Genomic DNA, 22,425 nt, shown 5'->3' on the forward strand with positions numbered 1-22,425 from the left:
CCCGCCAACGACCACGGCCAGGCGACTCGGGCCGCCAGCGACGGTAATGCCCGGCCAAGATGGTGGCCACCGGGCCCGCCCGCGGGCGGCGCCATCCTTTACCAAGATGGCGGCGGCCCGGCTTCCGGCACGCGCTGCCCGCAGCCCCTGCAAGATGTCAGAGCAGATGCGTGCGGCGGGAGTGTGTGCATGTGTGTGCGTGTGTGTGTGAGAGAGAGAGCTTGCGTGTGTCTGTGTGTGCGTGCGTGTGCATGTGTGTGAGCGCGGCCCGAGACGAGCGAGCGGCTGCAGGCGAGCGCCCGGACGCGCTGGGACGAGGTGGAGCCGCGGCAGCCTCCGCCCCTGCCGGGAGCTGGCAAGCGCTGTCACCTGTGGGGGCGCAAAAGTTAGCTCCCCAATCCCTAAAAGCAACGCCGCACCACCTTTCTCCGAGTCACAAAAAAAAAAAGTCCAGATGTGTGTGCGTGTGCGTGTGTGTACGCGCGCGCCGCACTCGGGCATCGGAAGGAGGCTCAGTCCCCGCGGCGCCGAAGCCATGGGGACGCGGGCAGCTGGAGAAGGGGGCTGGGGCGGGAGCCTCCCGCGCCGACACCCCACACCCCTCTCCTTGGGGATTGGCCACGTGTTTCCCTCGGACCGAGGGGGAGGCGCAAAACCGGAACAGCTGGAGGGAGTTTAATGCTGACATTTGCAAGCCCTGCGTGTATTCTGTTTTCGTTTGCAAAGGCCGGGGTCCCTCGAACATGAAAAAGGTGGGTGGGTGCGGGTGGGGGGAAGGTAGGGGGGGAGACGACGGTTAGAGCCGAGCGCAGCAAATGTCAAGATTCGGGGGAGGGGCCTCGCGGGAAACTTGGCCGCGGGCCCTCGGAGGGGGTGGAAAGAGAGGTCAGGAGTTTGGGGCGGGAAGGATGAGCAGGGCATTACTTCGCTAGCAACTTACGAGTCGGCCTGCAACTTGCCAACTTGCTTTTGGGTCGGCCACCCCCTGCTTTTCTTTAAAAAAAAAAAAAAAAGATTTTTTTTTTTTTAAAGAGTCCCAATAAAGCGCAAAGAAATGCAACTCGCTGGAGGTTTTGCATTTGGCGTGCAACTTCCTTCAAGTGTGAGCGCGCTGGGAGGGAGGAGGGATGGGGGTTGAACTTGGCAGGCGGTACCTCCTTCTGCCGCCGCCGCCGCCGCCGCCGCCGCCGCCGCCGCCGCCGCCGCCTCGCAGACTCGGGGAAGAGGGTGGGGGACGGCCGGGGCGCGGGGGAGGGAGGATTCAGCTTTGCAACTTCTCTCCGGGTGCAAGAGCGCGGCGGCGGCTGCAGGCGCGGGCCTCCGAGACGATGCGGGGGCTGGGGACCTGACGGCACGCGACTTCCCGGGGCCCCCCGAGTACGTACGCCCCGACCCCCTCCGCGGCCCAACCCGCCCATCCCCGAAGCCTCCCCGGAGGGCGTGTCTGGCCGTCCGAGCCCCGCGCGCGGCCGCGACGCTGCGGCACCGTGTCGGCTGCCGCTCCGGAGCCCCGTGCGAAGTGACACACTTCGAGCAAGTGGCTCCGGGGGGGTGGGGGGGCAGCGGCGGCGGCGGCGGCGCGGATCACCCCCGCGGGACGCCGTGCAGCGGGGGCCGCGCCCCGGGCTTCCCTTCGGCCGCCCCGCTGTCACCCCGCCGCGGGGCGCCGGCGCGGGGACCGGGCGAGCTCGGGAGCGGGGCGGGAGTCGCGGGGCGGGGGCGGGCAGGCGGCTGCGGCGAGGAGGAGAAGAGCAACTCGGGGAAACTCGGCGGCCCCCGGAGAGACCAGGTGGGCGCCCCCCTCTCGCTCTCCGGCTCGCGCTCTCCTTTCTCGCTCTCTCCCGGGACGGCGGCGGCGCGGGGGGCGGCGGGCGCCGTCGGGGCGCCGAGGCCGTGGGGGCGGGGGCCGCCCCTGCAGTTGCCGCGCGTCGCCAACAGGTTGCACCGTCGGCCGCGGGCGGCGGGGAGCGGCCGGGGGTGGAGTGGGAGCGCGTGTGAGCGAGTGTGCCGCGCGCCTGGCGCCGCCCCCGCCCGCCCCCCGCCCGGGCCCGCTGGCTCCCCCGCCCGCCCGCCCGCCCGCCGCGGCGGCCCTTTGCGCTGCTCCGCGCCGCTTCCCTATCCTCCTCCTCCTCCTCCGCCACCACCTCCTCCTCCTCCTCCTCCATTTTGCGAGCTCGACTCGGGGACGGGAGTCCGAGTGGCCGCCCGCCCGTCGGGGCCGGATCGCGGGCGTTGGAGGGCGCCGGCGCCGGGACGGGGGCCGCGCGGGCGGCCGGGGCGGAGGGCGCGGGGCCGGAGCGCCGGGCCTGTCAGCCGGGCAATGGGCGACTTTCTTAAATAAGGGGTGCGCCCCCCTGCAGCCTGCGCTCCCCATGGAAAAGGGGGGCGGCTGTTTACTTCCTTTTTTTTAAGAAGAAGAAGAAGAAGAAGAGAAAAAAAAAAAACCTCCCCTGGCCGCCGCCGCTCGCGCTCGCACGCGCCAAGTTGTTTATCTCGGCGGCGGGGGGCGCCGCGGCCCGAGGTAAGAGGCGGGCAGGGCCGGCGGGGTCCCGGGCGCCGGCGCGAGGGCGGCCCGGAGCCCCGCAAACTTTTATGCGTCTCGCGGAGTGGGGGTGGGGGGGTGGGCGCTGGCGAGGGCCGGGTTGACGGTGACGAAAGGGCAGCTCGAGGGTGACAGCGCCGGCCGCTTCCTCTCCCGGGGCCGAGGGGGAGGACCCGGAGCGGTGACTGTGCGGGCGTCGGGCTGCCCTGGCGCGGACCGGGCTCCCCCCCCATACGCCTTCGCCCCGGATCCTTCCAAGTCCTCCCCCTCCCCGCCTGGCCTTTCCTTCCTAGAGGGGACGCGGCGGGGGGAGTGGGGGGGGGGGGGAGTGCGCTGCCTCGACACCCGGGTCTCTGGTGAGCGCGGAACCGCGTCCGGATTCTAACCGCCTGAGTATTTCCCCTCCACCCCGGTGCGCCCGAACGCGATCAGGGGTTTCTGTCTAGCTCCCCGGCGTGACTCCTAGCTCTGTGTGTGCGTGTGTGTTTGAGAGAGAGAGAGAGAGAGAGAGAGAGAGAAGGGAAGCGCTTGGGTGTGCGTGCGTGTGTGCATGCATGTGCGCATGCATGTGCGCACGCATGTGTGCATGCACGAGCGTGTGTGCATGCATACGTCTATGTGTGTGCATGCGTGCGTGTGTGCGTGTGCGTGTGCGTGTGTGTGTGTGTGTGCGTGTGTGTGTGTGCGCGCGCGCAGGGGGCTGACAGCCTGCAACTTGGAGACTTCGGCCAGCTCGGTGTTATCTGGTAGAAGTGGGCGTGTCGGAGAAAGAACTCAACAGGTCTGAACACATTTCTCTTTCAACTTCGCACTTTTCCCTGTCCCGCTCCCACTCCCCACGCCTCACCCCCCACCCCATCCCAGAAGGTGGTTCTTTTTGCTTATCATCTTTTCGACATCTCTAAGTGGCCCCTTTTAGAAAGAAAGAAAGAAAGAAGAAAAAAAAAAAAAGACTTCCCGACTCGTGATCGCTTTGGCGGTGCAGATTTTTGGGGGTGGACCGGCGCGACTTTGCCCTTTGGCGTTGGCCGACGCGATCCCCGGAGGACCGTTTTGAAGACCCCGAAGCCCCGTTCCTAAAGGCCGATTACCCGGACCCGGCGGTTTCGCGGCGTACACTGGGGGGGATCCTGTCGCTGGAGGGATAGTTTCGTTTTAGAAAGGACTGTTTTGGTTTCGGGGCTTTGAAGGCAGCTGTCAAAGCGGCTTGGAAAATTCATTAGGCTCCGTTTGATACCTTGTGTTTAGAGATCATTATCGGATAAACACGGCGGTGGGGCGGGGAGATAAGCAGTTTAGCGGCGAGATCGCCGGTGGCGGGCCCCTGCCTCTTTGCCTTTGGCTTCTTGGATTTGCAGCGAGGGGGTGAAATTTATGCTTAAAGTGTCCATGCGCGTTGGGATTGGAAAAGTTTCTTTTGAGTGGGATTTGACTGCATCGTCGCCAATGTGACCGTCGAAATCCTGAGGTTCTGAAAACAACCCGATTGTTAACAGTATTCTAGTAATGAAGTATTTCTTGAGAATAGGCTCTCAAGGACACGTTTAGAATGCAGGGAAAATTACTGAGTGTTTTTATTGGCTATTGTTTTACTCGGGTTTTTTTTTTTTTAATGAATACGGTTTTTACAGTTCTGGAGTTTTCTGCCATTTAGCACTCTTACATTTGGAAAGAAAAAATAATTTGGAGACAACAATATTACTTCATACTGATGGTCCAAAACCGTTTTTAGAAATTCGAGTTTTATTGTTAAGAGGGTGAGAGAAGCCATAATTGCAGTGTGATAGTTAAAATTCGAAGAAGCTACCACATTTTCTACTCTGCCTTGTAAATTTTTAAGTATAATTGTCCGATACACAGCATATTTCATTTCACAGGATGACCGGGATTTGAAGGCAGGCACTGTTAGGCACATTCAATTTTTTAAAAAGAGAGAGTTAATGAACGTAAGAGGCTTTTCCTAACCCATTGGGAGCCGGGAACTGAGCAGATCATCGTCATTTTTTTTTTTTTTCTAAATGAAACGTGTGTGGTTCACCAGTTGGTTGTTTCAAAAAGTTTGTATGTGTGATGACTGGCAGATAGGAGGGAGATTTTAGATTCTTAAGGGACAGTAAATTCTATTACCATATTTATCAAATTTCATGGGTAGTCCTTCTTGCAGAAGCAAAACAATCTTAATTGCAAAGAGGTAGGAACCTTAATGGCCGATGCTTAAAATGAAAACAGCTTTTGGCATTAGCTTGGAACTTAAGAATGATCAGATGCTACAAATTACAATTCTATGGTTAACAAAGTTACAGTTCTTTTGAGTGGCAAAATGAGTAACCAAACTTAGTTTCACACAGTTCTGTCCTCAGCTATACATACAGATTGCATTGCACTTTTTTAAAATGTGGCAAAGTGAATGGGAGCAGGGAACCTGGCTTTTGTTCTTTTATTTCAGAAGACAGAAGCTACTCTGGTGATTAACAAGTAATTAGATTTGGAGTTAACTAAAAGGTTCATTTAACAGATTCTTACTAATCCGATCACAGAGATAGTATGGCCTTATAGCTTATTATGTTTCTCTACTTTTTTTTTTTTTTTCAGTTTTGCGGCTGATACTCACTGATGGACTCCAAAGAATTGTTAAGCGCCTCAAATAAAGAAGGCCCCAGCAGCATACTTGTCCCGGAGAGGGGAAATGTGATGGACTTCTATAAAACCTTAAGGGGAGGAGCTACTCTGAAGGTTTCTGTATCTTCCCCTTCACTGGCTGCCATTTCTCCATCAGACTCCAAGCAGCAAAGACTTTTGGTTGATTTTCCAAAAAACTCTGGGAGCAATGCGCCACAGCCAGACCTGTCCAAGGCAGTATCACTCTCCATGGGACTATATATGGGAGAGACGGAAACAAAAGTGATGGCAAATGACCTGGGATTCCCACAGCAGGGCCAGATCAGCCTCTCTGCTGGGGAAACAGATTTTCGGCTTCTGGAAGAAAGCATCGCAAACCTCAACAGGTCGACCAGTGTCCCAGAGAACCCCAAGAATTCAGCACCCACTGCTGTTTCTGCTCCCCCCTCTGAAAAGGACTTTCCAAAACCTTACTCGGATCTGTCTTCAGAACAGCAAACTTTGAAGGGCCAGACGGGCACCAACGGGGGCAACGTGAAGTTATATTCTACAGACCAAAGCACCTTTGACATTTTGCAGGACTTGGACTTTCCTTCTGAGTCCCCAGGTAAAGAGACAAATCAGAGCCCTTGGAGATCAGACATCTTGCTAGATGAACACTGTTTGCTTTCTCCTTTGGCAGGAGAAGAAGATCCATTCCTTTCAGAAGGAAATTTAAATGAGGACTGTAAGCCTCTTGTTTTACCGGACACTAAACCTAAAATCAAGGATAATGGAGATCTGATCTTACCAAACCCCAACAGCGTGCCACTACCCCAAGTGAAAACAGAAAAAGATGATTTCATTGAACTCTGCACCCCTGGGGTAATTAAGCAGGAGAAACTGGGCCCCGTTTACTGTCAGGCAAGCTTTTCTGGGACAAATATAATTGGTAATAAAATGTCTGCCGTTTCTGTTCATGGTGTGAGCACCTCTGGGGGACAGATGTACCATTATGACATGAATACAGCAGCGTCCCTTTCTCAGCAGCAGGATCAGAAGCCCATTTTCAATGTTATTCCACCAATTCCGGTTGGTTCCGAAAATTGGAATAGGTGCCAGGGATCTGGAGATGACAACCTGACTTCCTTGGGGAGTTTGAACTTCCCTGGTCGATCGGTTTTTTCTAACGGCTATTCAAGGTAAGATGCATGCTCTTCTATGTCATCAGGGTGGCCCATGTACAATAAATTGGGAGATTTGATCATTCCTTTATCTGTGTGTTTCGAGGAGTGATGGACATGTCTTCTGTGAACATGTTTGATGTTGGTTTTGGAAAGAGGCTTGTTAGACAACCTGCCTGCATATACCCGTTTGATGTTTTTCTGAAATAATGGTACTCAGCATCCCATTGATCAGTGACCAAAGGCTTTACTCAAAATCTTAATGTTGCTCTTTCACAGGTCGTAAATAAAAATCAAATTCAAGAAGATATAATGGGTGTTAACAGAATGCAATAATTGTCATGTTTAAGTTATTTTAAAATTAGTTCTTGCATAGAAGGTCCCCTTACTACTTCACGTCATCAAAAGTTGTGCTGTTGTGTTGGACACTTTTGAATTACGCGCTTGAGAGTAAAGGGGCTGAAGAATTAAAGTGTTAACAGTGAGCTTTTTTATTCCAATCAAATGGTTAGTTTTGCGATTGATGAAGCCGTGCAGAGAGCAGTGTACCTAACCGTAGTGGCAGACAGGAACTTGACCCTGGGATCTCAGACCCGAAGTAGACACACTGTCTGCTGACCATCAAGAAGTTGGTGGCAGCATGATGCAAAACAAGACTTTATTCTCCAATGTTCCAAGTTCTCCGATAGCTCTAAATGATGGCCAACATTGTTCAGGTGCAGATCTAAGCAATTCTTCGGTTTCTCTCTTTTTGGGTGTTGCTGGGTTCTGATGTAGGTCCCCAGCCTTGCAAGCCTTCCTCTGCTGCTGAGCTGTGTACAGCCAGGCCTTCTGGCTCATGGTGTTTGTCTGTTTGTCTTAGTCATTTTTAAGGCACATTTCTGTCTCATTGGGAAAAGGTTAGTTAAAATGGAATCACCAGGGAAAATTCAAATAATTTAGGTTATGTGTGGTATAGGAATTAAGTTCTCTTCCCCCCCCCCCCACATTCAGATAGATAACTGAATTGCATATCACAATTAAGGTGTGAAGGGAAATAAAACAAGTGTATTCTCGTGACACAGGATTAATATGTGGATTTATTTTTAAGAATAAAATACTATTCTTAAGATATTAAACAGCATAATAAACACATTTATTTGTGCATAAATGTTTTAGAATTTCTTCTTAAATGTTAGGCTGTTCACCTTCCCCATTTATTATCGAAGATTTTATTTATGACTCCCCTTAAAATTTTTTGTCTGTTAGGATACATTCTAGCACGGAGATATTGCATTTCTTTAAGTGGGAAGTTTTCTGGGGGAAATTTTTGGACTTAAATTTAGGCTAGTTTCTATTTCTTTCAAAGGCTTAGTTTTTTAACTAAAAGAAAAAGGCCTTTGTTCTTGTGTGTCTTAATGTAAAATAATCTATTATTTAAATAACTTATTTCACTATTTCAACTTTTATTTACATAGTCTTTCTCAACATTTTACTCAGGTGCCATTCTGAATTAATGGTTTAAATTGAAATAAGGAGATTTGGGATGTTTCTTATCATATAATAAGATACTGTGTTGAAATGTTAAAATATCCTGTTTTTTTTCATTCTTAAATTTTTGGCAGTGAAATTCATGATGAAGTGTGCTTGGGGTTGTCTTCAAAGAGTAAGGTTAATATAAATAAGCTATCTATAAGAAACTATTATGTTGACTTATTCAACATGTAATTGTGCAAAGAAATATAATATGTTTTAGGAAATTGGGGATTACTAATGAATTTTTATTTGGATAAATAGATTATTTTCTTACTATAAGAAAGGCATGAAACAAGATATTTTCTATTCACAGTAGAAAGCATATAAATCTGGAGCATAACTTAGATGAACATAGTTATCCTAAATCAATAAAGTTAATTTTAATGTATTTTATAATTCTGTATGACATAAAGAATTTGTATTTTAAATAGAGTCTCTTATGATGGAGGCAAATCAAGAATGATTTATTTCATTCTCAAATGATGGTTTTTATGCAGATGTGTTATTTGAAATGATAATAAGTAGTTGTATCCTAGTAAAAAGGAACTAATATCTTATGTAGGCTCGTTTGGTAATGTTTGGAAATTTTATACCTTATGGCATTGACTTAACAGTGGGAACTATGATTATCCAAACAAAGCTTCTTCCAAATAAGTTGAAACAATGTTTCTTTTCTAATCAGCATTGAATTAGCTTATTGTTTCCAAACAACAGCCTTAGTTCCCAAAATTGGTTCCTTTCTCTTCTCTATATGTTAAGTGACTCTTAGCCAAATACTAACTATAAACAGATAGATAATTCACCATGTTGAAACCACAACTATATTGAATACCAACTAACTTCAGATATGAAAGTACCAAATGCCACTAGTAAATAACTTCACTTGGATTTCTTTTACATTAAAAAAAAAAAGGCATATGTTGTACTTTGACCTTTTTAAGAGATTTCCTAAAATAGCTTTTCCTTAGAACCCTTACAGATTCTTTTACACACTGGTTTTGGGGAAGCCAATTTCCTGTGATGTGACAGCTTACCAGTGCCCAGTTAACACTGTGAATACCATGGCTGAGCATAGTGGAGTAGTTCTTTTTGAGGATTAAGTTCATTGATAGCAAAACAAGAGAAACCGTATTGATACTCAGATGCATTCTTAAAGGGAAAGGATTTATGCCATTCTAACTTGATATGTTTTTCGAAATACTGAAGTTCAGCGAGTTGAACTTACTGTTACGTAGATAAAGGCACAGATTTATACAACTCACTGGTCAGCATTCAAGGAGGCAGAGAAGTCAGTAGTTACAGGTGGAATTAGAGCTTTTGTGATGCTAGAAAGTACCTATTTCTGAAGAGTAAGATTGTTGAGAATAATTCCAGAGCAATCTGTAAATTCAGTCTGAGGTGGAGTTTAGAACTATGATAGGTTTTTTTAATGAGGCCAAAAAAATTTATGTGGGTTTTAACCACTATTGATTTCATGTGTCTAGTTTTCTGAAAATAGGGTATTGAAGACTTAATTCCACAAACCCAAAATGAAGCATAACATTCCCCCCGTTTTTTTTGTTTTCTTACTAGTGTTGAATGTTGGAGGAGTAAGAGATTTTGTTTGGTTATGATTTACCCCTTCTGATGGAGTCTCTCTTCATTCCTTCCTTTCCCCTTTTCTAAGGGAAATGGAAGTGAGTGTTTCAGTATCTTTTAAGAGCATATTTCTGGTATTCATCCATGTAAAATGATTCCTGAATGTTGAGCATTCACTCTGAGGTATTTTTAAACTCTATGAATCTTTTTAATAAAAAAACACATGGATATGTCTTTGTTAGTACAAGAAGGGGAGGGGGCAACCTAAGATGAAACACACTATATATTCAGGTATGTCAGTTTTTGTGTAGGGTAACTCCTAATACGGAAATCTGTTACCAGCATGTAGTTATATTTTATTAGAATTTCTTCTTGTGATGTTATTTGGCTATCCTGTTAACATTCTTATAATTGGCAATATAATTTCTATTGTAATGCTATTTTGGTTTATAATCTGATTACTTTTAGTATACCATTGGCTGTTTATGGATTTTATGAAAGACTTAATTCTGAAACATACCCTGTAGAAATGTAGGTTAAATGCAAATTGTATTAATAGTGAAATTACATGTGGGTAGAGATCACTTTAGGGACCTTTTGAGATCTTAGTGAAGGAGAGATGGGATAAAAGGGGTTTATTTTAGTAAGAGTGCCTGATGTAAAAAAAAAAACACATCTGTATTAATTGCTTGGTTATATAAATCTTAATCCACTCTGGCCTGCAGGTGCTTGAAATAACCTAGTTATCTTAGAAAATTTTAATTTGCATTAGGTTTAAAATATGTCTGGGTCAAATTTTTTAAAACTTTCTTTTCTTTAAAGATTACACCTTAATTTTAATTAGCAATGAGTTTTTAATATGTGCTACTGACTTCTATCATCAAATTAAATAGGCAAAGTAGGGTTTTGCTGAATAGCATTTATCCTTCTGAGGACATCCTGTTGTCATGTAGTATTTACAGGTATTTGCCAAATTAGTGGGTACTTGTTTCTGAGTCATGGAAAATATATATTGGTGAATTGTGGTGAATCAAGATTTCAAGAAATACATTATTGAAATAGGTTATAATGGGGAAGACAATCAGTCACTTCCCAAATGGTTTAAAAGCTCATGGTCTTCTTATTTCTGTAGATTCAGTGAGCCAGTTGATTTCATTTCCTACTTCAATTTCATATTCTTTCGAAGTAAATAAAAATATGTGTATGAGAATTTCCATTTAAAAAGTCCACTCAGTGTTTTTCCTTTGAATTATATGTCATCATTTCTGTGCTAAACTGGATTAGAGAGTGTTTTTTAATAGTGCTGATTTTTGTATTCATTTTTACACAATAAGGTCTATTACAGAAAATAAAAGAATTGAGAATCAATTGTAGAGAGTGATTACATTCCACAAACACCTAATTTTGACAGGATGTCTTCTTCACTGGTCATTCCCATCACAACTGTCTTAAAAGGATTTATGATAGTGCCGAGACAGTTAATGGGTACTGAGGTAAGGGAAAGTAGGAGGAAGAAGAGGAGGTGTGGAATGGCGCAAGATAAGTTTAAACCTATAAACAGCTCTGAACCCACTTCAGAGGAACTGTTACAAAGCACATTCAATGTGTTATACAGCACATTAAAAAGAGAACTGGGCTGTGCTTATGTACCAGGGGATGCAATAGGATTATAAGTTACAATTAAGTTTCTTTCACTTGAGGTAGAAATCATAAGTGAATTTGGGATAATGTAGCCTTAACTGTTTATAGAATTATGATGCTCTCTCTTGCCTATGCTTTATTAACAAAAGAGTGGAATGAATTTTAATTCCTTTTAGATTATTTCAGCCAAAATCAAGTTAATATTTGTTCCATTTTTATTTAGACTCCTGGAAATCTAATGACTGGAATGTTGGAATCATGTCTTACATTGGTTATAAGCACTTATTATTTTCTAGTGCATTTTTACATACATTTTCATCTGACTAGAGTGCATATCCTTTCCTTAGCACTGTATTTGCATGGGTTGTGTATTATTCTGCTGGAATATTGAAGAAATGTAATTCTTATTTAATGATACATCTATAATAAAATTACAGGGTCAGCAATAGGTAGACACTCATTTAAGCTTTAATATTGCAGTAAGATCTTAAAGACAATTACATTTAATAGAAGTGTGTCATCCCCTAATAACTCTAGATCAGTTTAACTATCAATGATTTATCTTTGTAGAGCTGTATGTTCAAACATACTTTTTTGAGAGTAACCCAAATATTAATTTTGAGTGCTACTGAATGTATTTTTCCCTTTGAACAAGTTTCAGTAAGATTGATACATATCTTTTTCATTGCTATTATCTTTTTCATTCATAGACCATATATATATATACATATATGGTTATGTATATGTGGAGAGAAAGGTTTTCTGATCAGTTGCGGATAGTTAGCATACTTTTTCACATTGAATTTCAAATTTCTAAATATAAACTAAACTTAAGTATACAGTGTATAAGTCTTACAGTTTATTGCAATTAAAAGTAACTTATTTCTCTGCATTATAAAATTAGCCTTTATTCTAGTTGGTTTCATAATTTCCCATAATATTTAACTGTGGCTATTATGAAAGTATATCTGATAGCCAATTTTTGAAAGATGTTGTGAAATGACATCTAATTCAGTCCGTGATTTATTATTTTGTCCTGGTTAGGACACTGCAATGACTTATGACCTTGTGATCATCACATGTTGAATAGTAAAGCTCTACTGGTTGGTTATGATGCTCTTCTCGTTGGTTGTTGTTTGGGTGCTTTATTGTTGAGTAATTATTAGGGATAAAGACTTTATTAATTCTAACATGATATCAATGGAAAACGTGCTTTGTTGTTGTTGTTATCATCAGACTTCTTTCAAATATTATCACTTATTTAATAGAAGAGCCATTAGAAACTAATAAGCTTTGGGTTCTAGGACTAAGCTGATGGGGTGTACTCAGAATACCTTAAGAAGGCACGTATTTTGGAGCTAAAAGTATATTCTTTCATATGAATTAATTTCAAGACATGTATTTTTGTTTCTGAATTTGATGTTCTCCTTAACCTATCACTTCAGTGAAGGGGAGACTTTTTGGTTTGTGTGTTTTTTGTGTGTTGTTGTTGTTTTTGGCTACACCTATCAATACGCAGGGATTACCCCTGGCTTGGCTCTACACTCAGGAATTACTCCTTGAGTGCTCAGGGAGCATGTGAGATACCGTGGTTCGAACCCAGAACCTGGGTCAGCCGCATGCAAGGTCTCCCTACCCTGCTGAACTCTGGCTCCAGCCCTGCAAAGGGGCGACAGCTCAGGTATATAAAGGATAGATGAGATTGGTTCTTTTGACATTCTTAGAGTTTTTTTATTCATTCCCATCGCAACTTGTCATAAGAACAAGACCACAAAAATGAACCCTGATTCGATTTGGTATTTTGCTAAACCAAGAACTTCAAACAGTAGACTTGGTGGTATACAGAAAGGGAATATCAACACTGTCGGTGGCAGCGTCTGGGAGGGGGAGTTCTCGGTTCTCAGAGCTCATTGAATACGTGGTAGCTGCCGCAGTTTCACATCAAAGCTGAAAGCAGTCACACATTCCAGCTTGGAAGCTGCTCATACCACCCACCCTCTCAGTTTCTCAGGTGAGGAGATGCAGCCATCGAAAGGTGCCTACAGAAGGCTCTCAAAATTAGGGGTGTTTCCCAGTCGAATACTGTAATTCTTATACTTAAGTTCCCATAAGCTTCTCAACATCTTCTAAGTCTAGAGACTTGAAACAAACAGCTGATGTAATACAGACTGGCCAGGTGGTTTACAAAACATTACTTTGACCAGGTTAAACTTTTAAAGATACACAATACGTGATTTCTTTCTCATATACTATATTAACATCTTAAATAATACTGAGTACTAAATATGCTGCAATACGGTGTCAATGCCTATATTTCGTTTAAACCTCTTAATCTGCGAAGGTTTTAAATTTTAGTTTTTGCAGAGTTATGCTCTGTCAGTATGTGGTAAAGAAGGTAGTTCTTTTATACACAGGAAAACCTGAGATCATGGTTTTTGTTTTTATTTTTGTTTTTTTTAAAAAAAAGAATAAATAGAAGCAGCTACTACTGAACTGAAGGGAAATAACCTCATGGATATTTTGTATGGATGTTTCTGTCATCCGTGAATCCTAAAGCACAGTACATAAAGGACAAATAGGGTCGAGACCTTTGTTCTCTCTTCTGCATATTTATGTCATTGGCTGCTTTCTGACTGTTTCAGCTTTTGTTATATAGGGAGAGCAGCCAGCATTTTATTTTTCCTGACAGGATTTGTGTATGGGTGTTTCCTTTGAAAATTAAAAAAAAAAAAAAAAGGGTACTGTGAAAATTCAAGATGAATTTTTAAAGCCCTTCCAAGTCTACTGAACTCAAACCACAGTGACCCACTTCAAGTACCTTAGGACACCTGTGTCTGTATAAGAATCTCTTATTCATCAAGCACTAATACATTTCCAGTCTTTACTTTGTGCAATACCTGAAGGGTCACGAATCCCAATTTCAAAACCTTCAGGTACCAAGGTCATTGTTGTTGTTGTTGTTGTTTCCCCAGTTACGTTGTTTCGATTTCCAGTGGATTTTGGTGTCATTAGGTATATTATCTAAATTAATAGCCATATTGAGAATTTGATCACATTGTTAAACTTTTAAGTAGTAGATAATAGAAGCTAGTTTGTCCCCTTCCTGGTTTTTTGGTAGTCCTATAAAATCAAGTATACAAAGAATCTTGTATACTTGTGTGAAAAGAGCTTCTGACTATACTGAGAAGCATAATTTTTCCACATTGCATAAATCTGGGAGGATTATGAAATTTGATTGCATTTACTAAGTTCATTGATCAGAAGGTTGACAAAACCCATCAGTAAATAAATTTGATAGATGAAACCAAAGTTGTAGATTTATTTTTCGCATAACAAGCCAAGTATGTGGAAACAAGTTTTATGACAGCTTAAAGTGGTAAACATTATCAGTGCAGAATATAACTTTAAGTTTGCAGAGACTTCTTTCTTAAAAGGGATTTTTAAAAAATTTAAGTAGAAGTTGATGTGAGAAACCTGTCATTTGGAATTTGGCTGAGTTTATTAAGGACAAACCATGTATATAAAATACTGATTTATTTTTTTTAAAAAAAGCAGAAAACCCAAATGAATGATGTACTTCTAAGCCTCCATCTTCAGAACAACCTTGTAAACCATAAAAGCATATAGTAACATCTAAATGTTCTAGCTTAATCAGAACTTGTATTCTTTGCCTAGATCATTTGCCCTATTTATGTTATTCCAAGTGATGTATGTGTTTTCGTAAATTTAGAACTGTAATTCTCTCACATTATATTTATTGATGAGGATATTTAAAAAACCCATTTAGGTATATTTACAGAAGTTGTTTAAAATTGTGTTGAAATTTTTGGAATTAGTGCGCAGCTTCCCAAAGTTGCTAATCTGAAATAGCGTGTGCTCGGTGGTTGATTTCTGATCTGTTTCACGTTATCGGGAGCTTTGTATGAGTAACTTAGAAACTCCTTATTTTTGACAAAGGGCAAAACCACACCTCCCTCCCCGACACAAATCACACACCTCTACGGCTGATGTTTAGCATCTTCATACAATAAGGTAGGCTTGGCTTTGCCTTGGACTTGAAGGGCATTTAATGATAGTAGATATAAAGCAAATGAAATACTTTTTAAATTGTTTCTTTTTACTGTTGTTTGGGGGCACACCGGCCAGTGCCCAGGGCTTACTTTTGACTCTGTGCTCAGGGATCACTTCAGTGGGCATGAAGGAACCATACAAGGTGCCAGGGATCAACCTGGATTGGTGTTTCTGTATTTTTTTTATTCCTCATAACCTGAAACGGTCTGCACTCACTGACAGTACTTTTGAAAAACTAAGCAGATTTTAGTTGTCACTGCTGTTTTCTAAACTTAGTTATGTTTATTATTCATAAAATTCGAGGACTGGAATGGATCCCAGCCTTTGAAATCATGAAGATACACGTAGTGGAATTAAAAGTGGGACATAATTTTTGCAATCATTCTTGTCAGTATTGAAATTCCTTGTGGGAATTCCTTTATTGGAATAATCTGCTTAAGTTTCCCTTGTTCTCAAAATAACCTCATGTATTTTTCTACGATACTTTTTTCCTCCGAAAATGATTCTTAAGTTTTCAGAGAAGAAGGAAAAAAGAATAAAACCATCATATCACGACAGAGGTACTTCGTTGTGAATTTTGGTGCTTTTATTCTTTCATCGGTCTTGAATCTCCTCCTTTGTTCTTTTAGCTATGAGGCATTAGCGTTTTCTATTGAGTGGAGAAGGCACTTTATTACTAAGCGTTCATGCAGTCTCTGGGTACCAGATCCTAAATATAATCTATGAAAAAAATAGAATGAAAGTTTTAAATTCCAGTTTCTCTGATAAAATTGGATTTTTCTATGCCTAAGTGTTTGTGTGTGAACACTAGGGAATAGATAAGCAGCCTTACTATATTGTGTTGGTAGGTGAAAGAGCAACAAAAGCATTTTCTTAGAAATGAATACGTGAGCTAGGTGGCGTGGGGAAATAACTCCGTGGTTTCAAAGAGCTTTCCAACTGTCCTAGCGGCAGTAAGCACTGGGTGACGCACTGGATAGACAGAGAAGAGGAAAATCCACACCCTCAAAGAAAGCCTTTGGGTGCGCTTCCCGCCCGGGCCAGCCACCTCCTTCCCTAAACCACTATGCTTTTGGAAATGCAACTTGAAGAAAGTTGAATTTTCCACCCCCATTCCCTCCCCTGGAAATCAGACTATCATGCTTCGAGTCTTCACAGAGGAGAACGTGTGAATGGATGAGAAAAAGGAGTTGACTGTTTAGAATATAGAGGGGTCAAGGAGCAACACTGAAGGAGGAACTCTAGATGGAACAAGGGTACTAGAAGATTAAGAACGAGTCAGTTGTAGACTTTAGCCACAGGTGGAGGAAGGGAAAACTCATTCTTTATGTTGCATGATACAAGTCAAAAGAAAACATGCAAACATGTAACATCAGATCTTTAGGCATTTAAGAGTATCTTAATTTTTATATTTTATTTATTTATTTATTTATTTATTTATTTATTTATTTTGCTTTTTGGGTCACACCCAGCGATGCTCAGGGGTTACTCCTGGCTTTGCACTCAGGAATTACTCCTGGCGGTGCTTGAGGGACCATATGGGATGCCAGGGATCGAACCCGGGTCGGCCGCATGCAAGGCAAACGCCCTACCCGCTGTGCTATCGCTCCGGCCCTGAGTATCTTAATTTTTAGAGTAAAGTCCCCAATGCAATGACCCTTGCCACGTTCTTCCAGACATATCCACATGACTCATTCTTTAAGTTTATTTAGGGTATGTGTGTGTGTGTGTGTGTGTGTGTGTGTTGCGTCTGTGTGTCTGTGTGTGTGTTAAGTGGACCTAAACGCTATCTCTGCAAAGCACCACCTTTCTCTAAAACACTTTTCTCTAAGAGACTTTTCTCTCTCCCGCACTCATCATTGAGTCTGTTGCGAACATTTCTGCTGCCTTATGGAAGAAGTCAGGCAGGAAGTCGATCTGCCCACTTCCCAGGTCCAGAGCATGTTTGTCATTGAATGCTCCTGAGGTGAATTCATTTTCCCCTGAATTTCCAAATTATCTTTTAACTTTTTTTATAGTCTACACTTGTCTTATTCTGTCTGTAACATACAGCAGCAGTTGGAAAAGTTACTAAGAGACCTGCTAACAGTTATAGGAGAGTTCAACCTAATACGTTTTAGACAATTTAAAGGGGAGAAATGAAAGTTAAGTATTCCCTAATGCAAGAAGATCAGGTGCACACAGTGGAGGGGGGCTGGAGGAAGAAATCAGATGAGGTCATTTAGGAATGAGCCTTTTTAATACTAAGTTCAGGGAAAGAAAGGAGGACCAAGGACAAAGCTTGGAAAGCATCTGGAAGAGAGCAGCCGTGCCAGCTGAGAATTCAGAGTGAACCATCTTTAGTCGATGTGGGGAAGGAGTAGGTAAACCAGGGCAGATGGTAGAACAGAATATCATGAAAATGAGAGATTGCTGTGCAAGCCAGTCCTTGCATCAATATTCTGAAAAATGCAAGTCAGTGGAATTCCTCAAGGAAGCAACAGATTAGGTGAATTCGTTTAAGTCCTGTTTTTAAAGAAGAAATTCTAAGTTTTGAAAACCACGTCGATCTTTGAGCTTCCAGACTTACTATTAAAAGGAACGAGAGACGCGCTTCTCCGTCCACAGTTTCTGTGACAGTGTGAACGGCTGGAAATTGGGGTGGAATTAAGTTCCTTTTCCAGGGAAGACATCGCAATAGGAAAAAAAAATTAAAATGGGCCAAACTCTAGTTCGAATGCTTACTGCTTCACTAGTCTCCTAGTTAGTAACACCAGAGTAATTGTCCAGCAAGTAGGGCAGTTGCCTTGCTTTTAGCCAGCTCACGTTTGGTTCTTGGTACCCGATACGGTCTCCGAGCACCACCAGGAGTGATCCCTGAGAGCAGAGCCAGGAGTAAGTCCTGAGCACCGCCAAGGTGTGACCCCAAAAACGAAAACACACACACAAAAAAACTTCTAGGAAACATTCAAATGAAGATAGATGATCACAGGTTCTTTTCAGCAGAGGTTGTGGAATTTTGATCTGTCCATTAGATATTTATCTGGTACCTTTTTAAAAAAAAATTATACTCTATTTATTTTTAATGAATCACCTAATCACCGGGAGATACAGTTACAGACTTACAAACCTTCGTGATTACGTTTCAGTCATACAATGATCGAGTACCCATCCCTCCACCAGTGCTCCCTCTCCACTGCCAATGTTTCCAGTATCCTCCTGCCGCCCCCACCCCGTCCGCCCCATCCCCCTGCCTGCCTCTGGTACCTTTTCTGCCTGGAACTGAAAAGAAAGTTGTTGGGGAAACCTTTCCCAACTGACCTGGCTACTGGACTTATTTCCCAAACCAGCTTCACCAAATCCCTGTCTGTGGAATGAATTCTTATCCAATTAGATAGTTATTGGACCCTGCCATCACATCACCTTCCCTGGGCACGCATCTTGCTAACAGTTGTGTGGCCATGAGCATGCCCTTAGCCCTGTAAACACTTTAAAGTAGGACCAAGGAGATAACGCATATACACCGCACAGCATAGTGTCTTGGTACTTAGAAAGCACTCATGAAATGGTCTTTCTGTTAGTGACATAGCTAAGAGTAGTTCCTTAACACCAGAGGTTCCTCCTTAGAGAACTCTGAAAGTGTGCCTGCTACCCTCTTCATAAGCTTAGGTTATTCAACTTCAAGTTGTTGATTGGTAATTTTGAAATAGGCTTACATAGGATATTTTTGTTTTAATCTACATAATTGTAGCTGTTCATTGGAGGCTTTAATCTCTGCTACTGTGCTCACTTTGCGAGCCCACATGCTAAAATTGGAACTATACCCCGATGATTGGAATGCCCCCTGTGCAAGAGTAACCCCTGATACCACTATCATATTTGGGGGAGGACTGTCAGTTTAAAGAGGAAATGAAAAATGCACATATGCTATGTGATGGATATTTTGTTAAGAGGAGTGCTGTATTTCCCATCCGCTTCTCTCCCCTGCCCTGTGCTCCGCCTTCCTCTACTCAGTCATTTCTCTGCTTCTTAAAATGTTTGTAGAACTTAATTATCAGGGTAAAACCAGCATCACGATTTGAAGGAAAATCTTACACCCTTGCAAATTCTTGGGATTTTATCAATAAATTCATGGTTTCTATTGCCTGATCCCTGCATATCTTTTAGCTTCTCTAAAGGCAGTATTTACTCAGAAATTCTTATTTCAATACAAAGGTGTTCTCTCTCCTGCCCAAAGGACTTCAAAGACAAAGCAAAGCAAAACTGCTAGTTTTTTTTTATTATAATTCAGTATGAATTTAATCACACCATAAAAGGAAAAACATTATTAAGAATTGAAAAAAATATTTTTAATTGGATCACAGGGAATTACAGGTAGAGAGTTATTCATGATGGCGTTTCGGCCATCAGTGTTCCAACACCAGTCCCTTCATTATTGTCTTCTCCACTCTCCTCCGCCAGTGTCCCCAAGTTCCCTCCTGCCCCCCACCGCAGCCTGCCTCTGGGGCAGACATTTGTGCAACAGACTACATTCTTAAAGTAGGGTTCAAATATTAACTTTCCATGTCCATAACTGAACTTATCACGTGTGGCTCAGGTCACACTATTTTGGAAGTTCAAATAATGAAGGACGCGCTGAACACTTTGTTTTAATATCAACAAAGTCTTGCATGTTGGAACCCATCTTCTAAAAACAACTTTTTGTTTCACTTTCTCTGGTAGCTCAAAGTGGATTTGTTTGATTGTTCTGCTAGGAGCAGGCCATCCCCAAGTTCATGCAGGAGTACCCAGGTCAGCTGTGCATCTCTGCTGATCTGGCCAGGCTCTGCTGGTCTTAGCTGGGTGTCTTTCAGTATGTCCTGTTGGCTCATTGGCAGCAGCAACGAAAACCAAAGCCATAGCTCATTTTCTCGCAGGCATTCACAGGGTGGCAACAGAGTGGAAGCAGGGCTTCAGAAGAACCAGCAGGAGATGGGAGATGTGGGCTGAAAGTAGATAAAGGACCAAACATGATAGCTTCTCAGTATCTGTATTGCAAACCATAATGCCCAAAAGTTGAGAGAGAGAGAGAGTATGGGGGAAATTGTCTGCCGTAGAGGCAGGGGGAGGGTTGAAAAGGGAGGGGGGATACTGGGGAAATTGGTGGTGGCGAATGTGCACTGGTGGAGGGATGGGTGTTTGATCATTGTATGACTGAAACTCAAACTTGAAAGCTTGTAACTGTATCTCATGGTGATTCACTTAAAAAAAAAAAGAAGAACCAGCAGAAGTATTCAGGTTTAGTAAGGCTTGGAGTTGTAATAACCCTCTACTATCTTCTACTGGCCCTAGGAAGTCACATGGCCCATCTCTGTTCAGGAAGTAGAGGACCTGCTGAGTTAACTCTACAAAGGACAAGAGTGTAATAACAAGAGATCTTTACTCTGTCAAAATAGTTATAGGCATTAAATGCATCAGAAATTCTGAACCGTTAGTTCCTGATCCTACTTGCCCAGGGGGGAAAGTCAGAGAAATTGTGATCAAAAGGATATAAGAGCTTAGAATTTAGACTTTGAAGTTCAAATTCTATTTCTGTTCTACAGTCGTGTACATGTTACTTAAGTTTTCTGTTGGGCACTTGGTAATATCAGATTCTTCACATCTAATTTATTATTTATTCAGATAATTTATATGATCATTTCTTTTTCCTCCTTTTTTTTTTTGTTTTGTTTTGTTTTGGGGCTATACCCAGCAGTACTCAGGGACTACTCCTGAGAGTGCTCAGGGGACTGTGTGGGATGTCAGAGATGGAACCTGGGTTGGCCACTGCAAGGCAGGTGCCCTGTCGGGTGGACTATCTCTCCAGCTAGTAATTTCTAAGTACTTAAAATAACTGCTTTTATTCATGCAAAAAAAATCGCTTTTATTCTTTTATACTTCATTTAAGGTGCAAGGCTCTGTCACTTTCTTGGAATAAAAAAGAAAAGTAAAATGTGGTAGGACACAAGAATAACCATAGCCTTAAAATGAAGTAACCACTCACAGGGGTATCCTATAAGAAAAGAATGGCTGAAACCTCTAGTTAAGAAATAAAAATCAGGAGAGTTCCTTGGGGACTCATAGAGTAAGTAAACAGTTTAATATTAGTTTCCATTCGAATCTAAATTTAAAGTAATGTTTAAATCCCTCTCGGTGTGTGCCTTAACACTGAATTTAAATTTTTATACTTAAAAATAAGACATTGAAAGAGACTTGAACGATAGCACAGCAGATAGGGCATTTGCCTTGCATGCAGCTGACCTGGGTTCCATTCAATTCCTTCGTCCCTCTTGGAGAGCCTTGCAAGTTACTGAGACAATCCCACCCGCACGGAAGAGCCTGGCAAGCTACCCCTGGAGTATTCCATATGCCAAAAATAGTAACAAGTCTCACAATGGAGACGTTACTGGTGCCCGCTCGAGGAAATCAATGAGCAATGGGACCACAGTGCTACATGAAATGGGAAAAACAACAATATTATTTTTGTTCAGTCAATTTACATTAACTGTGTAAATTGCTTTAAAATAAAGGACCCACATTGAAGTACAACTAGATGCAGTATTGTCATAGTGTTGAAAACTCTTGTCATACTGGGTGAGACTAACATGTTACTGAGTACTTAAATCTCTTCCTGCTGAAAGGAAATTTTTAAAAAGGAAAACAAACGCTGTGGTTAAAACAGTTTCCTGGGCTAGCTTAACTCACAGAGAGCCATGTATTTTTTGACTCCAGAAAGTGAGAAATGTTTTAACTGGAGTTTTCATTGCTTCTCTTAGGACAGGTACCAGGTGTATCCTTTTGGTACCAAAAGGATAGGGAATACAAGTAGAGAGTTGATTTCTCTACCTTGAGTAGCTTTCCTGTCGAAATTTTAACACATGCCAAGATAAGAGAGTTTGGCTATAGTTTTTGCTTTATTTAATAAATTTTTAAGTGTGGACTGAAATATCTAGAAGTCCTTGATTTTGTGTTTTTTAATTAGCCTTCTGAGTGTAAGTCTTTGCCTTTTTAGTCAACATTTCCCAATTTCATTCTTCACCAAGACCATTTGGCAACTGTAAACCCCGAGGAAACAGCTCTCCAGATATATCTGGGACCCTAAAATATTTTCTCCAATCATTCTCAGAGAATTTTAATGTCAGCACTTTTCAAAATGCACAAAAATGAACTGCTGATGAAAGACTCTTGGTTCGGAAGGGTGGTTAATGAGAAGGAATAATAATTTGCCAGCAAATGAACTTTAGTGCCCAGAGGCGAAGGGTGTTAAAGAAATGGCAGTAGAAGAAGGTTTGTCCCAGC

General features: G+C 42.8%; 1 protein-coding gene across 6 annotated transcripts in view; it reads left to right on the forward strand.

Annotated features, from left to right (window-relative positions):
- Window positions 1-562: 562 nt before the first annotated feature.
- The window catches only part of NR3C1 (nuclear receptor subfamily 3 group C member 1), an 89,391-nt gene continuing 67,528 nt past the window's right edge, over window positions 563-22,425 (forward strand). The window contains exons 1-2 of one of the 6 annotated variants that reach the window (XM_055141543.1): window positions 563-752; window positions 5,135-6,342. In XM_055141543.1, coding sequence (XP_054997518.1) covers window positions 5,156-6,342 — 1,187 coding nt within the window. In that variant the 5' untranslated portion in view covers window positions 563-752; window positions 5,135-5,155. Of the gene's footprint in view, window positions 753-1,241; window positions 1,378-1,571; window positions 1,790-2,077; window positions 2,522-3,212; window positions 3,324-5,134; window positions 6,343-22,425 lie in introns of those variants that run through there. The other 5 variants (XM_055141542.1, XM_055141541.1, XM_055141540.1 and 2 more) reach the window with 5 other exon arrangements.

This window comes from Sorex araneus, chromosome 6 (genome assembly GCF_027595985.1).
Source record: "Sorex araneus isolate mSorAra2 chromosome 6, mSorAra2.pri, whole genome shotgun sequence".
In the NCBI taxonomy this organism is placed as follows: domain Eukaryota; kingdom Metazoa; phylum Chordata; class Mammalia; order Eulipotyphla; family Soricidae; genus Sorex; species Sorex araneus.